The 14,992-nt window shown below is 39.7% G+C and overlaps 1 protein-coding gene across 9 annotated transcripts; it reads right to left on the bottom strand.

Moving 5' to 3' along the window:
- Nucleotides 1–401: 401 nt before the first annotated feature.
- On the bottom strand, nt 402–14,502 carry iqck (IQ motif containing K). Of its 9 annotated transcripts, XR_013657766.1 has the most exons (12): nt 14,367–14,501; nt 14,187–14,302; nt 14,024–14,111; nt 13,839–13,936; nt 13,676–13,728; nt 13,483–13,560; nt 13,159–13,243; nt 6,028–6,139; nt 1,858–1,989; nt 1,273–1,331; nt 1,081–1,183; nt 746–935 (listed from the first exon to the last, which is right to left on the bottom strand). XR_013657766.1 is itself a non-coding variant. In XM_020705315.3 (11 exons), the coding sequence occupies exons 1-11, from the start codon at nt 14,416–14,418 to the stop codon at nt 1,172–1,174; spliced, it is 885 nt and encodes a 294-aa protein (XP_020560974.1). In that variant the 5' UTR covers nt 14,419–14,501; the 3' UTR covers nt 1,022–1,171. The 9 variants fall into 9 exon arrangements, 8 of the variants coding, with proteins under 8 accessions (XP_078807737.1, XP_004071483.1, XP_020560974.1 ...); XM_020705315.3 differs by lacking the exon at nt 746–935 and having other exon boundaries at nt 1,022–1,183; XM_078951611.1 differs by lacking the exons at nt 746–935; nt 1,081–1,183; nt 1,273–1,331 and adding an exon at nt 402–556.
- Nucleotides 14,503–14,992: the final 490 nt, after the last annotated feature.

Below are 14,992 nucleotides of genomic sequence, written 5' to 3' on the forward strand. Positions count from 1 at the left end.
TTTTTTTTTACAAAGCAGAAAATAATTAAATTATTCATGCAAAACTATTTGTTGAATTTTCTTAAGTATAGAGGAAAGCGTTTTGGAAAGAATATCTTTTTAGACTCTTGTTTTATGAGAAAAAAGGTTTTCATAAATAGTCAGGTTTTTATTAGAAAGAAGCTCTGACTAATGCTTGCCCTCAAAGTGAAATGCTACCTGTTGAAAACGGGAGCTGCAAGTGAGGAAAAGTGAGCATTATTTTGGATTTTTAAAAACAATTCTTTTCTGCCATATAAATGTTTTTCTTTTGTTTTATTTTTTTGTATACAAAAGTTGTTCACATGCAGCCACATGACTTGAAATGAAACCATTTTTTGTGTGACAATAAATTGGAACATAATTCTTTAAACTGGGTCTCTCTCTGTTAGAAGATAGTTGTAATGTACACTTCCATCTGCAGTTTGGAAGCCAGCAGCAGTTGTTCCACACTGTAACAGCCTGGTGCCGCCTCCCTTCTGCTGCTTCCTGATCCAGTTTCAGTCCAAAATTGCTAGACTCTCCGGAGCTGGCTTTCCTATCAGATATCCAGGATGAAATGGACTGTTTTATCATCTTACTCAACAACAGCTGCCCACCAAGCATCCACATTTTTACAAAGAAGACACACACTGACACCCTGGATGCTTTGGTTCAAGACAACATCAAAGACATGGATGGTGTTTCTCAATGCTGGGTGTGTGAGGAAATGGAAAAATGCCAGAGGTGCTCTTTACTCCATAAGTTTAATTAACAAGCATTCAGAACAGGATGGTTACAACGAGGATGGGTTGGCTTGAAGGACAGAAATGACATGCGGAAACAGAAAACTGCATTCAGACTTTTTTATTTTGGCATATCATCTTCTCATGAGCTTCCACTAGCTGCTTTGTGATCCTGGAAAGGATGCTTGATCTCTAGTGGGCATGAAAAGCAGACAGTTAAAGGAGGATTGACCTGTGAAGTTGTTATGCTTTCAACTTTAATATATATCAAATAAAGACATAGTTTGATCATTTCAAAATTGCATACACATTCTTAAATTTTAAGTCACAAACAAACCTGAAACATGATGGATGTATTTTCCCTATTAAGAACTTTACAAAAAAAGGTTTCTTCGGACTTTGTCAATCTTGAGAGTATTAGCTGGCTGTTAAACTTCCACCTGTGAATTCAGCAGAACTTCAGATGTGTTCTGATTTTTTATCTCTTTGGTAGATTCCTTTCTAACAGAATTAAAAGTACTGCTCTTACTATCAGGTCGCCTCTTTCTGTGGCCTCACCTCTCTGCTGTGGTTGAGATAATGTGGCCTCTGTACAGTAATATGTATTACCAAGAAAAAAAGGAATGACAGATCGGTAAAATATGATTTTCCATGCGTTAGGAAGAGCAGAGGAAATAAAATGAAGTCTGTTACAGGAGGTTTCCCCCCCTGACAGCATTATGGGAGCTGAATTGTATGGTATTCATTTGCTGGGTAGAACTTGTGAAGGGAAGTGATCCATCAACGAGGCAATGGGAGCAATAAAAAGATTAGACACAGATCTCAGACCATAAATCCTTACATGGCTATAGCCAGCTGGTTACAGAGTTTTTCTGCGCCTCATCGACTGATTACTTTAGTCAGGTTGTCATCAAGCCAATAACCTTTAAAGCCTTTTAACAACAGTAAAACCTTGTAAATAGGGCTAATGAATCTGGATAATAGCCCCACTAATGCAGATCAGGCTTTGCTAATAGAGACAGAGGGAGACATTTTTCAATGGATTCAGGTACTTGGGTGATATTAGTCAGATCTATTTCCTCCCTGTTAAACACGCTGGGCATCAGCCACTCACCGGCCTCTGAAGTCATGTGGTAGGTAGGGGTGTGGGCCTCACTGCTCTGAGGGGTGGGGGAAACCACCTGGATAGACACATCGGAATTGCTGGGCTGAGGGCATTCTGGGAAATCGGACATAGTCAGACCAACTGTAAAGAAAAAAAAAAGTTTTAACAGTTTTTTTTTTGTTTTCTTCTAAGAACTAAATTCAAGACTCTTTTTTGTTATTTTGTTAAAAACGTTGAGGGATGATATCTAAAATAAAATAAAATAATAACATTTGGATAATTTAAGTTTATCATTGCAGCTGTGCATCAATAGATGCTTTAAGTGGTTTTTAGAAAGAACCAATCAGATTTTATTTTCATTATTCATTCTTTTCAAAAGGTCATGGGTGATTATAAGCCCCCAACAGGCCGGTTACAGCAAAGGGCAGCAGTGCTGTGATTCATAAACTGCGGCAGCTGCACTCGTCCAACAGCTTCTGACTTTCTGACATGGCAGCAGCTTGTTTAGACAAGCAGATGTCTGATGTAAAATTCTTAATATCTGATTTATTTTGTACTCTTCGCTCTTGCGTGTTAGAAAAGTGAATGAGACAAAGTCAGAGTTTGAGACAAAATGTAGAACATTTTCAACAAGATGAAAGGAGATAAGACAAGCAGGAAGACGTTTGAGTTTTAAATCACCACAAACGCAGCTAGGACTATGAATGAAAACATGCAAACCAAAGATTTATGAATATCCCGTTTCTAAAATGCATTTAAACTCATCAAATCAGATTAATACATTTCTGATTACCCCTATTATCAGTTTAGTGTGATGTAAACACACTCGATAGTTACTTTTACTCAGATGTATGACTCTGACTGGAAGAATACCACGTTGGGGTCAAATGACACGACTGCAGCTGTTCCTAGGAGGAGGCTTCTCTAAATAATTTCTCTCTGGCTCTCTACTCCTGGCTCTGTGTCAACCACAGTTTGTTCATCTGTCAAAACTAGACCATATCACCCGAAACCACAACAGACAGAAGAGTACAGAGCTTCACTCTCTGCTTCATTCATTTCAATTTTTGTTTAAAAAAAAGCCCAAAAGTGGTTTCCATGCAGGACGACAGCGTAGGCAGACTCTTTTGTAACCACACACTTTTAAATACGCACAGACCCCCCCCCCTCCCTAGGCCCCCTGCTATTGTGTGGGGTCTGCAGTGGCACAGTGTGTGGCTGCGCCGCACACTGGAAGAATGTTCCCCGGCTGCAGAGAGCGCCTTTGTTGAGTGGGATTTTGTCAGTGTGAGAACGGCCAGCGCTCACGACAGTCTCACTTGTTGTTGGCGTGCCGCACAAATAGAGAAACAATCGTGTTCAGATGTTTGAGAGGATGTGTTTACTGATGACTCCTATGACTGCTCTATCAAGAAGGTCAAACTAGGTGGTTGTGGGGTGACATTTTCCCCAATGATGAAATGGTTTAACAGCAGGAAGACAATGCAAATTACTGTGACATACAGAAATTGTTACGTTTCGACTTCAAAAACATGTAAAAAAAAAACCTGTTTAAAACAAAAAATACATAATTTGGGGTAGAATTAGGGAGATGTAAGGCTAAATGTTAGCAGGTGTTTGGTTGGTCAGGTTTAGGAGGTGGGCCATCAAGGCCTGCAAGACTTACCCTGATAGCCTAAACTTATTCACTTTTGTATCCCTTGTGCTATCTTAGATGACCCCACCCTTACATTGACGTGTTCTTCCTACCATGACAAAGGTGGATAAAGGTGGAAAGATTTCATGTAATCCATGGACACCAGTGAAGATCACAAATCATTGAAGAAAAAAGGTGCAGCGCACTGTCTAGTGGGTCTAGATGACCCTACTCCCAATGTTAAAGTGCCTAGGATAGCACAAGGGTTAAATAAAAATGTCAAATGAAACAAATAACCTTATTCTGTATGTACGTTACACTATTTCCACAGATCAGCTGCTGAAAGTGTTGTACACTGTAGTAGTTTTTATCCAGTAATATTTTAGCTCATTTGTGTTGTGAGGTTCAGCAAAATTTGCCCAGTGCTACCAGTTAAGATATTTTCTTTGGAGCAAAAATCTAAGTGTGTCACAGAAGCTTATGTCCCTGTGTCCCTTGCTTTTGGTCAGTGCTGTGGATGCGCATTACAAATACTAAAAATAAACAAATAGAGCTGCGTCGACAGGAAATAACAGGCTGATGGAAGGGAAATGCAAAGATGAACAGTAAAGTAAAGTCATTTGCATGTTACTTAGGAGAAAAAAGGCAGGGGGGTGTCAACATTAAATAATAAGTACCTGTGAAGGAGATCTGTGATGGTGAATGCAAACATGTGACTTTTTGTTTTATTTTTGTTGGGATTTCAATCCATGCAAGGCAAGCACTGGTCTAGGTGCATCATGGGAATTTACTATTGTTTTGCTCCAATTTTGGGTGTCAAGGTTTCATTCATAATTTTTGATCTTAGTTTGTTTTTGCACTCAGTTTTTAGTGTGGAGCTTTGCTTACAGTAATGTCAAATGCTCAAATTATGTCACATAAATATTTATCTTGCTCCAAAGAGTGAGCTGTGACAGTGATCCATCTTTTTGGTCTTCAAAACATAATACAATATTGTAACGACACATAATTCTTGCACTGATGTTGATGACACTGTGAGGCTTATTAATAAACCCAAATGAAGAATGATGTCACTGCTGGCCAGGATCTAAATTGCACGGCTGCCACTGGTCAGGTATTTGTCATTTTGAAGTAATTTACTTTGGCTTAGAAAGGAATCAATAGTGTTAGAAATGCAGCCAGTTCTGTTGGTGGCATTGCTGTGAGTGAATGTGGTTTGACATTGACCCATTGGGTTGATACTCAGACATTGGGGAGAAGTGCCAAAATTCAGAAATAAATATTAAAATTATTTGTTTTTAGGACAGAGGTGGAAATTCTCACTCATTTTCTCGACTCTTGCAAACAACTGTACAAATGTGTTAAGTGCTTTTTTTCTTACATTATACCTGTTCTTTTCCACACTGAGAGTTTACAATACATCTTTTTTTGTGTGAAAATACAGTAAAGATGGTTCAAGCTACAAAACTACAAAACTTTTACTTCCTCACAATTGTTATTTACTATTAACATGTGCTTCTAGCTGCAGGAAAATGTGTGTATTTATACATTACTAACCTTTTGTTTTCCTTTTAGAAAGCTTAGCTACCTATTTAGGAAAATGCTAACCCCAAACTATTAAGTGACCAATGTACAGTCAGTGTAGAAAGTGGCTTAGCTCAGAAAAGCTCTAAGTGTGCATGGCTTCGCTCGGAAATGTCCCTCCCAATACAAATATTTAAAATTTAAACTAAAATTTTACTTTTGAAATATGAAAATTTTGAAACAAAATTTTCAATTCATAGTTATAAAAGTCCAATATTCTCTCAAATATTTGGAGCAGTTTTGGAAAAACTCTGCCTGTATGATAAAATCATTAAATCCATCACATAATGGAATGTACATTTGTAATTGTAACCTATGTTTCTACTTGATTTACTATTTAATAACAGAGAACACATGAGTCTTACACTAATATTTACTTGAAGACTTAAGGGTTCCAAATTGCTTGAACCACTGAGTGCTTGTATTTTCAAGGACAAAGTTTAGTCACCACCCTTGAGTGCTAATGCTAGTCGGTACTGGATCCCGGGCATGCATTCTCAGCTGCTGCACTCTGTCCTTCATGTGTGCACACAAAACACACGGACGCACACGCCGTCTGAAATTTCTCCTGCGCCTCTTCGCTCTGCGTATCTTCTCTTTCTTCCCATCCCAGCCCCCACCCTCCACCATCTCCATCACACAAAGAGACCCTGAGCCCTGCAGACATTCTTCCACTCTTTCATTTGCAGTACTTTCTCAGTGTGCCGCTCCTGCCAGAATCCTCAACGCTTTCACATCAAAGCAACACTGAGCTGAACGTGGTGTTTCTGCAGTGGTTTAGCCGTGTAACCCCATGCTGCAGATTGTGTGACACAGTATTACATAAGCATGCTTTAGAATGACACTTCTCTTATGTGCGCATAAAATATAACTCACAAGCAGCTGTTTTCGGTCAGAAAAATCAGAGTTGATGGTATTTTAATGTCAGCAGGGCTGAATTATAGAGTGTTTGTGCTCACCCCGCCTCTCTTGTTGCGCCCAAAACTGTTTAACAGTTTTGGCAATGTCGCGCCTCTCCTTTAGCCCCCTCTGCCATCGACGCAACTCCTGCACATCTGGACGGGCCCTGACCTGGAACAACAGTGCACGTGTAAAAAGGCACAAATAGAGACATCATGGATGACTGAACTACCATAGAAGCAATGGAATGGAATAAAAATGTACACAAATATTGGAAAAACTGCAATTACTTAATACTATGGTCTCAGTGAGTGCAGCTAAGCCTTTACTGGCTACAAATACAAGTCAAAACAAATTTGGAATAACTCAAATCAAGCTTAGTAGCTTTAACATTGAAAGGCTGCATGCATGTTAATGAGTTTGAACAACAGGAAAACAGAGCCAAAGGAGGTCATAATCTTTCTACTTTTATTTACTGTAATGCCTCGTGAAGCTTATGTAAAGCATGCAAATACTTTGTTATTCGCTCATATTTAATCTTGCTTCATCATCTATTATTTTTAAAACACAAGTTGTAAACGTATTGCTGTAAAACAGAAGAATAAAGGACTTTTTCTATCTACATGTGGCTTTTTATGTGATTTTTTAAAAATCGTACTCTTTAATCATAAAAAGAAAAAACTGTCAGTGTTAATTTAAAACTGTTTATTCAAGTCATCCTAAGATAATTAATGATTTAGTTGGATTTTTTGTACATTTTAATATTTTGTAAATGCAGATCATTTAGTACAACCCCTTAGATCTTAATTCAGAGTATCATGGCTAAAAAACAAGTGTATATTTGTCTCAGTTTAATGTATATAAATAAAAGTATAGGACACATAGAGACAAAAGAAAAAACTAAAATTTTGCACTTTTTTTGAGATCTTAATATACAATTCCTAATAATTTACTTCAACCAACTGGCCACTTTTTCTTTCTTCTTTCTTTTTTTCTATTGCTGCCTTTAGCTTTTCCACCTCCGTTCTTTCATCTCCTAGCTCCCTCAAACGGTGGTCCCCTCTGGGACTTTCCAAAACATTAATGTTTCATTTTCCTTTCCCAAAAACTGCATTTTCTCTAACATTTCCCCACTCTGTACTACTCCTCAACTCCCCTCTTCAACCCCAACATTCTCTCAAATCTCTGGTTGTGTGGCAACAATGGAGTTGCTATTAGTGAGTATGAAACTGGGTCTATTATGTAAGCCGTGGATTGAGGAATGGGCAAGACCAGTGAGCCCCAACAGCTAATTCACTGGATGTCATGGTGCTGCAGCAGCCGCCGCTGTGCTGATGGTAGAAGAGCATAGTGATGGAAATGAGGGGTGAGGGTCAGGGGAAGATGGGTTTGGAGGGGCTCTTTTTGTGTTTGTTAGCATGTGTGTTCTGCTTGCAACTATGTGCTGCTCCTAACCAGTGTAGATTTTTTCAGTATTTCCTTCCACGAACCTTGCGTCTAGTACTCGACTTCTGCTGCTGTCAGCTGCTTCTGTATGACAGGAATACTGGATGACTGCGTAACAACAGCTTCACAAAGTGTCGTGCGTAAACCAAATCAGACTGAGAAAAGCTGACTTTTAAAATGAAAGGTTTTGCGAGGTGTTGACAGATTGGATGACAGAAAAGAACAAAGGCTGAGACTGTTAATGCTCTGTTTGGAGCCTGGGAGAAAGAGAGTTGATGGACTCTATGTGTGTTTCTAGTAAAACAGTTGATCTTGAATCATGATGTCAAATTTGATCCTGTTTTTCCACCCAGTGTTTTGTAATGTCACCACACATGTCAGAGGCTCCTTACTCAAGCTGTACACAGAATGCATAAAAAATGAAGAGACTGCGGAAGGCTTTATGCATCAAACCGTATTATAAGCACAGCACGTACACATCTGCAAGAAGCCTTTGAGTCACAGACCCCATGACTTGGTTCGAATAGACTAACACCTTCGTCTGGTTTGGTTTCAGTCACCTTTGGAGCTCTCAGAGATGAACCAAGAACTTTTGCAGACCTAAACTGCCAGCCATCATCGTGCAGTTCCAAATATCTGCTGTCTTGGAAGCCATATAGCCTAATCAGGAAAAATGGCAAACAGAAGAAAAACAAATGTCTCCTACTATACTTTAAATTTAACATTGTCATGGGTGCCTAATAAGGTACTATCTGGACCAACAAACAAACCCTGGTGCTAATCAAACCTGCCAGTATGATTGCACCCCAAATTAAATAGAGTTTTGCTTCTTAGTGAATGTTTTGAATCTAATCTAAACAAAACATAATTTAGTAGTTGGTGGCAAAACCATTGTCAGAGATTTTATGTTTCTGGTAGCTGGCCACCAAATGTGTCACGATCTCAGAATATGTTGTGTCCCATTGTCTTTTGTAGATCTTCTTTGGGTTATTAAAATTTGGAAACCAAGTTTTGTCGACTTGAACCTCAGCACTTTGCACAGGTTTTTGGGGGACTAAGATCTGGAGAATGGAAAGGCCACTCAACCCAAGTTGCTACGACAGAATGCATGAATAGGAAGATGGTTCCGTCCAAGATTTGACAGCAACATGTCTTCTTCTTGGTTTTGTAGATGAGGTGCAGTTGTCCTGTCCGCTTAGCAAAGAAACAACATAAATCCTGTCCCAACCTTCGTAAATGATGGTGGGAATGACGTACTTGGTGTTTTAACCAGCCTTCTCTTCTCCAATATGTTGATGTCACAGTTTTTTTTATTTTGGTCTCATGTAACCACAACACTGTCAACCAGTTCTCCCCTGACTCATTTAGATGCTCACTGACAAGATTCAAGTGTTTTCTTGGCCAGGTTACTTTGCAATCCCTGCAGGGTTTCAGTCTTGCATAAAAGTATTTAAGGCTACAAGGAATTCTGGACCAAATGAGACTGACAGTAATTCATGCACTCATTTATTTTTTGAAAACAGTAACACCAATCTTCACATTCATGAAGCTTCTCGACATCTTTCAACCCTCCTCAGTCTCAAATACTTCTACAGTTCTAGCCCTAGCATCCTTAAACAGCTTTCAGAAGTGATGGAGTTTGGATTTCATTGTTCTGAAAACATATAACAGACCGAGATAAAGAGCACTTCTCCTCCCAGTCTATGAAGTTACCATGAACAAAAAAACAAAAACAGAAAAAAACAATGCCTAAGAGGTGGCAACCATGTTAATTGATTGGAGATTATGTATTTGATTCATTTACAATACTTTCATTAAAAATACAAATCAATTAACTCATTAAACCATCGAGGGTGCACCCTGCCTTTGCCCATCAGTGGCTAGGATAGACTCCTGCAACCCTGTGACCCCAAAGACATTAAGTGGGTTCAGAAAATGGATGGAAGGATGGATGTTTTCATGGACTCTTTTGGTTATTATATATTCTATTTTTGCCTGTAACCTTGAGCGCCACAACATCTTCTTGCTTGAGTGACTAAGCTCCTCTCAGAGGCTTACATTCTTCAGCAGCACAACATGTATTTGTTTGGCTGCAGTAACATCCCCAATGCTGACAAGACACATAGAGACACAACCCCATTCAGTCTTCCCGTCACATGTAATCCACCCACCCATACATTGTCTTTTTTTGTTCACCAGCTCTTCCAATCAAGGCTCAAATCAGCCCAGTGACCTGCGATATGACCCACAACTCTGTGGATTCTGGGTCAGAAGTTGCTGCACTCCGACCTCGTTGTTCTTTTTATAAACACTCACAGGTAAACACAATCTCACACTCAGTCACACAGTAGAGGCAGCACCGAGTGAATGTCCTGAGTGCCTGCCATTTTTTTTTTGCTCGAGTGTCAGCCTGTGTACCCGGTCATTTGACTTGCCTCTATAGCTTAGTTCAAACCATTCATGTATGTATGACTGACCTCAGATCACTCAGCTGGAAAAACAGATCTACTTCCACGACTGATGATGCTCTCCTACTCTGCAGCCAGTGTGTGTGTGACTGTCAACCAGCTCTGTTGGGTCATTTAAAGTGTATTAGCCCTCAGCTCTGACACTGCCCCATTTTTGACAAAAACAGCCTGTTAATCCAATAGACCCCACGAGGGGAAGGCATCCAATAGCACCCCAAAGCAGTGGGGCAGAAATTCCTTTCTGAAAGAAAACAACCCTCCTGTTCAAGATATTTACTGATTAAAATGTGTAGTTACCTTTTTTTTTGAACAGGTACATTTCGCAGGATTTCCAACATTTCCAAAACTGAATGTTTTTTACATTCTTCTAATTCATTCATTAAAATTACAACATAATGTGTATATATAAAAAAAAACAAAAAAAAAACGCCCCTCTCATCCTCCGCGGGTGGTTTTTCCTCCAAGCTCCTCTACCAGAGGCCTGGGAGCTTGAGGGTCCTGCACAGTATCTCAGCTGTTCCTAGCACTGCACTTTTCTGGACTGAGAGGTCTGAGGTATTTCCAGGTCTCTGTTGTAGCCACTCCTCCAGCTTGGTGGTTACTGCCCCGAGTGCTCCAATTACCACAGGCACTAATGTCACCTTCACTTTCCATGCTTTCTCCAGTTCTTCTCTGAGTCCCTGGTATTTCTCCAGTTTCTCATGTTCCTTCTTCCTGATGTTCCCATCGCTTGGCACTGCCACATCCACCACAACGGCTTTCATCTGTTCTTTATCCACCACTACAATGTCTGGTTGGTTCGCCATTACCATCCTATCAGTCTGGATCTGGAAGTCCCACAGGATCTTTGCCCTCTCATTCTCAACCACCTTCGGAGGTGTTTCCCATTTTGACCTTGGGGTTTCCAGTCCATATTCTACAAACATGTTCCTGTATATTATTCCAGCCACTTGATTGCGGTGCTCCATGTATGCTTTCCCTGCCAGCATCTTACACACTGCTGTTATGTTCTGGATTGTTTCAGGTGCCTCTTTGCACAGCCTACACCTTGGGTCTTCTCTGGTGTGGTAGATCTGAGCCTCTATCGCTCTGGTACTCAGGGATTGTTCCTGAGCTGCCAGGATGAGCGCTTCAGTGCTGTCCTGTAGGCCAGCCCTTTCTAGCCATTGGTAGGACTTCCTGATTTCTGCCACTTCAGTTATGGTCCGGTGGTACATCCCATGCAGGGGTTTGCCCTCCCATGTGTGTGTGTGTGTGTATATATATATATATATATATACACTTCAAAAGATGCTGCATAAAACACAAGTACATTTATAACTAGCAGAAAGCATTGAACTTTTTTATGATAGTCTTTTTATTGGTGTGGATGCACTTGTACCTCAAAATAAGACAAAAATGCATCCTGATGGATGCTGTCTTTCTCTTTTAACATTTACAACTCAGTTCTGCTCTCTAACTGAGCAGAGTTGAGTAATCCTGATAAGTCTCAATGATCAGTATAATGTATGTGCATGTGTACGTATCTAGTGAATGTGTGTTACAGTGGTAGGCATGGATAGCTGGATTATAGCTGTGCTAAGGCACAGAGTGGCAAAGACGGTTATGCAATATGTTTAGACGGGGCAGCTCTTTGTGGCTATAAGTTTATGAAACAAGAGACGATAACATTGTTCAGGGAGCAGATGCGAGCGGGTGAGTGCCTTTGTGGACCATCTCCACTGCTGCTCATCCCAAGTTGTCTGTGTTGTGATGAAGGAGATTAATAATGGAGGGATAAAATTCCATTCTACAAAAATACTCTCCGTTCCCAGTTGCTGGGCTTTGTTCTGTCTGTCTGTCTGTCTTTCTTACCACAACACACTTTCACGAACTCGCACACACAGACACACACTGCAGTTAGGGAGCAGCGCTGCATCAGTCGGATTATATAACAGCTAAAAGTGTGAGAGAGGGGGAGAACATGGGGATCTGCGTCAGGGGTGTAGAGTTAGGCGGTATTGTAAAGAACCTAAATGTATTTCACAGACAAAAAATTAACTTTATTTTACAAACCTGTTAAGTACCACTGAAGATGTTTGTAAGATTTATTCCATACTCATTTAGACATATGTGTTACCTTGTGATGTCATTAGAAAATATATCAATACATTCATCACAGGAGGGGAAACATGCAAAAATAATGCTTGTGTTTCTTAACTAGGTCATGAGTCTGTCAAAGGCAAGTCTTCACTAAGCACTACTGTTTTACTTTGCTTCCATCTGCTAAAGCTGACAAATTCTGACAGAAACTTATCTCACAAAACACTAAACTGCAGTTTTGTTTGATTTTTTTATAATCCCTCTAAAGACCATCAAAGGCAGATTTCTGATCTTCTAGCTTTATGTCTGCTGATAAACATGTCTTTCAGGATGTGTCTCTGTTCTGCTTGCTCTCTTGGGGAGTGTCTGTCTGCAGCTTTATCTGTGGCCCTCCTGGACCCTCTTTCAGTTCCATGTAAACAGTCAAAACTAAAAGGCAGCTGGCTCACTGCTGTGGCCACATGAGAGCAGAAAAGTGCTGCCTCCTGCTGTCCAAAAGTGCCTCTACACCCCAGAATGCACATGCATCTATAGACTCATCCACACGTTCAGAGACATATTGATTCTGACAGTGCAAGTGTGATGTTATTGTACATGACACAACAGCTGCCCTTCTTTTTACTCCCAATGTCTTTTTTTTTACTGTGAAACTGAGATGAACACCCCCCCCCCCCCACACACACACACACACACACACACACTCCCCCGCAACAACTATAACCAGTATGCTAAACAGAACATGACCCTTGGTCTCCTTCCACCCGCTGACAAATGTGTTCATTTGAGTGCAAGTGTTGCAGAATTGCTGCTGTTTGCTTCTGGCCATGTCTGTGTATGACTATTTATAACAGAGCAGCACAGCGCCCACACAGGAAGGAATTAAAGGTTGGCATCACTGATGACATAATCAAGCTGCTGAATGAAACTGCAGAGACTGTGGAAGAGGGGCTTTTCAGGGAGATGGGATTATACAACAAGAACATGATGAAGGCTGATGCACACACAAAAGAGAGCGGTGACCACACAGCCAAGAAAACATTTTGTGCCCTTGTAAACTCTTGCATTTTTCACACAAAAAAGATGTTTGCTATAGTATATTTAGACGCATAACTAAAGTGAACATCTGTGTAAATCTGTAAGATTATACATTTGTATTCTGACTACTGAAAATGCTTTAATAAAAAATGCTTGTACCTTATATCCTCGCCAAAAAGCCTGGATGAGAAGAGCAGCTTGAGCTTCATTGAGCTGCAAAAATAGAGGGATGGGAGGCCTGGGGCTGATGGGAAAAAAGATAGAGTCATTAGTTTTTTATACAAGGACACTTCACAAAGGACATGTATAAGGACCACATATAAACTATTAGGGACAGAGGACATTAAAGCATAAATAGTATAATTTTAAAGAATGATCTTTTACATTTTCCCTTAAGTTCCTATTAATTACACATTTTAAACTACAAGAAATTATGAAAAATTGTGAAAATAACTAAATATGTATGCATCTAGAAAAACCTACTGTGTGCCGAGCCAGTCCTTCACAAAGGGAATGTCATGAAGTTTCACTGGGACCTGTCCCTGCCTGCAAGGATTATGACTAAGGCGAGGAGAAAAACATGATGCACTGAATTTTTACACAAACCAACAACTTGACATTTTGAGTAACAATATGTGTGTTGTTGTGTGATAAATCTGTGTGGGACGCTTTTTACTTGTAGAGCCACTCCGTAAGGAAATCACAAGGGAGGAACAACGTGAATTTCCTCTGAAACACAGATAAAGGGGAGATTTAACTTACTGTTCAAATTGCTATTTGAAGAAAAAGAACATTAATAAGCAAATTTTGGGTAAACTTTTTAAATCATACAGTATTACCTTAAAACAGCCATGTTTCTGTGCTTCCTTTAGCAAAGCTTCCAGTCCAGGTAGCAACACAGGAAAGACTGTCATCTCCAACACAGCTAAGATGGGATCTAACATTAACACGAAATCATATCAGAGAATTGGCAGCATTAAGTGGTTGAGATGTTAAAAAACAACATTTTTTTTCTTTCACTCACGAGATAACAATGATTGATCAGCTTCTGATGAGAGCCGCTGGTGAGGGAGGTGGGATTTGCCAGACACAGCTTCATGATCATCATTGTTCTAATAAAAATATCACAAACTATATTAACAACCTTACAGAGCAAGCGTGATTAAAAGACAACTTGTTAGGCTCACCTTTGGATTGGTAAGAGTATGGGTGAGTGACGGTACACTGAAGCTGTGCAGAATACTCACTGAGGTAATTTCTTTTAGCTGGACACTAGAAGGTCTACGCTTTTCAGCCTCAGATTCTTCAGAACACAACTTTTGTTTTTATTTTATATTAAATCGGATTTACTTTTTAAATTAACTTACCTTTACACACTTTCTGCCGAAGTAATTTTTTTAGACCCGTTTTCTTCGACATTACTTAGCTTGCGTGTTCCACAGTGGTTGCTAAGGACTCTCAGGTTGCCAAGGAACAAGAATAAACCAACTTCCGGTGTAAACAAGAATCAGATGGTCAACTGAATTTGCCCACGGCTTTATACAATCTCTGGTTGGGAACCAAAATGAAATGCGTAGTGGTCTGTAGTATTTTTAAATACATATAAAAACTCAGAATTAACCTTTTTTTCCAAGAAGCAGCCCTGCGATACCTATTCACGACACTAGATGGCAGCAGATAATCTTTACATGACGTAAAATCGATCAGTCTGTATTTTAAGAAAGACTATTGATTAAACAGGATAACAGCAGTGAAGTGTGTCAAAGTTCTGATCAATGTCTGTCATTAAAAAAAGCTTTAAAAAAGAGCTTCTGGTAGGATTCGAAAAATGGCGCATTTCTGGTCCTCATACTTTTTAAGAAGAATAAAATTGCCCTCTAAATATTCACGGCTTATTCAGTCATAAAGGGAATAAATAACTGATTATATCTAGATTGCATTAATAATTGGAAAATTGTCACTTGGGATACACGCATTTTGAAGAAATATTGAA

The sequence above is a fragment of the Oryzias latipes genome, chromosome 8, assembly GCF_053564925.1.
Source record: "Oryzias latipes strain Hd-rR chromosome 8, Olatipes_Hd-rR_3.1".
Taxonomy (NCBI): domain Eukaryota; kingdom Metazoa; phylum Chordata; class Actinopteri; order Beloniformes; family Adrianichthyidae; genus Oryzias; species Oryzias latipes.

Bases quoted from the DNA above. Each gene is read 5' to 3' on its own strand.
- iqck (XM_011478196.4), bottom strand. From the start codon at position 14,418: ATGTCGAAGAAAACGGGTCTAAAAAAATTACTTCGGCAGAAAGTGTGT. The intron at 14,112-14,186 runs GTGAGCCTAACA...TATTTTTATTAG, and splicing joins ATACTCTTACCAATCCAAAG to AACAATGATGATCATGAAGC. The intron at 13,244-13,482 runs GTAGGTTTTTCT...TTTTCCCATCAG, and splicing joins AAGGACTGGCTCGGCACACA to CCCCAGGCCTCCCATCCCTC.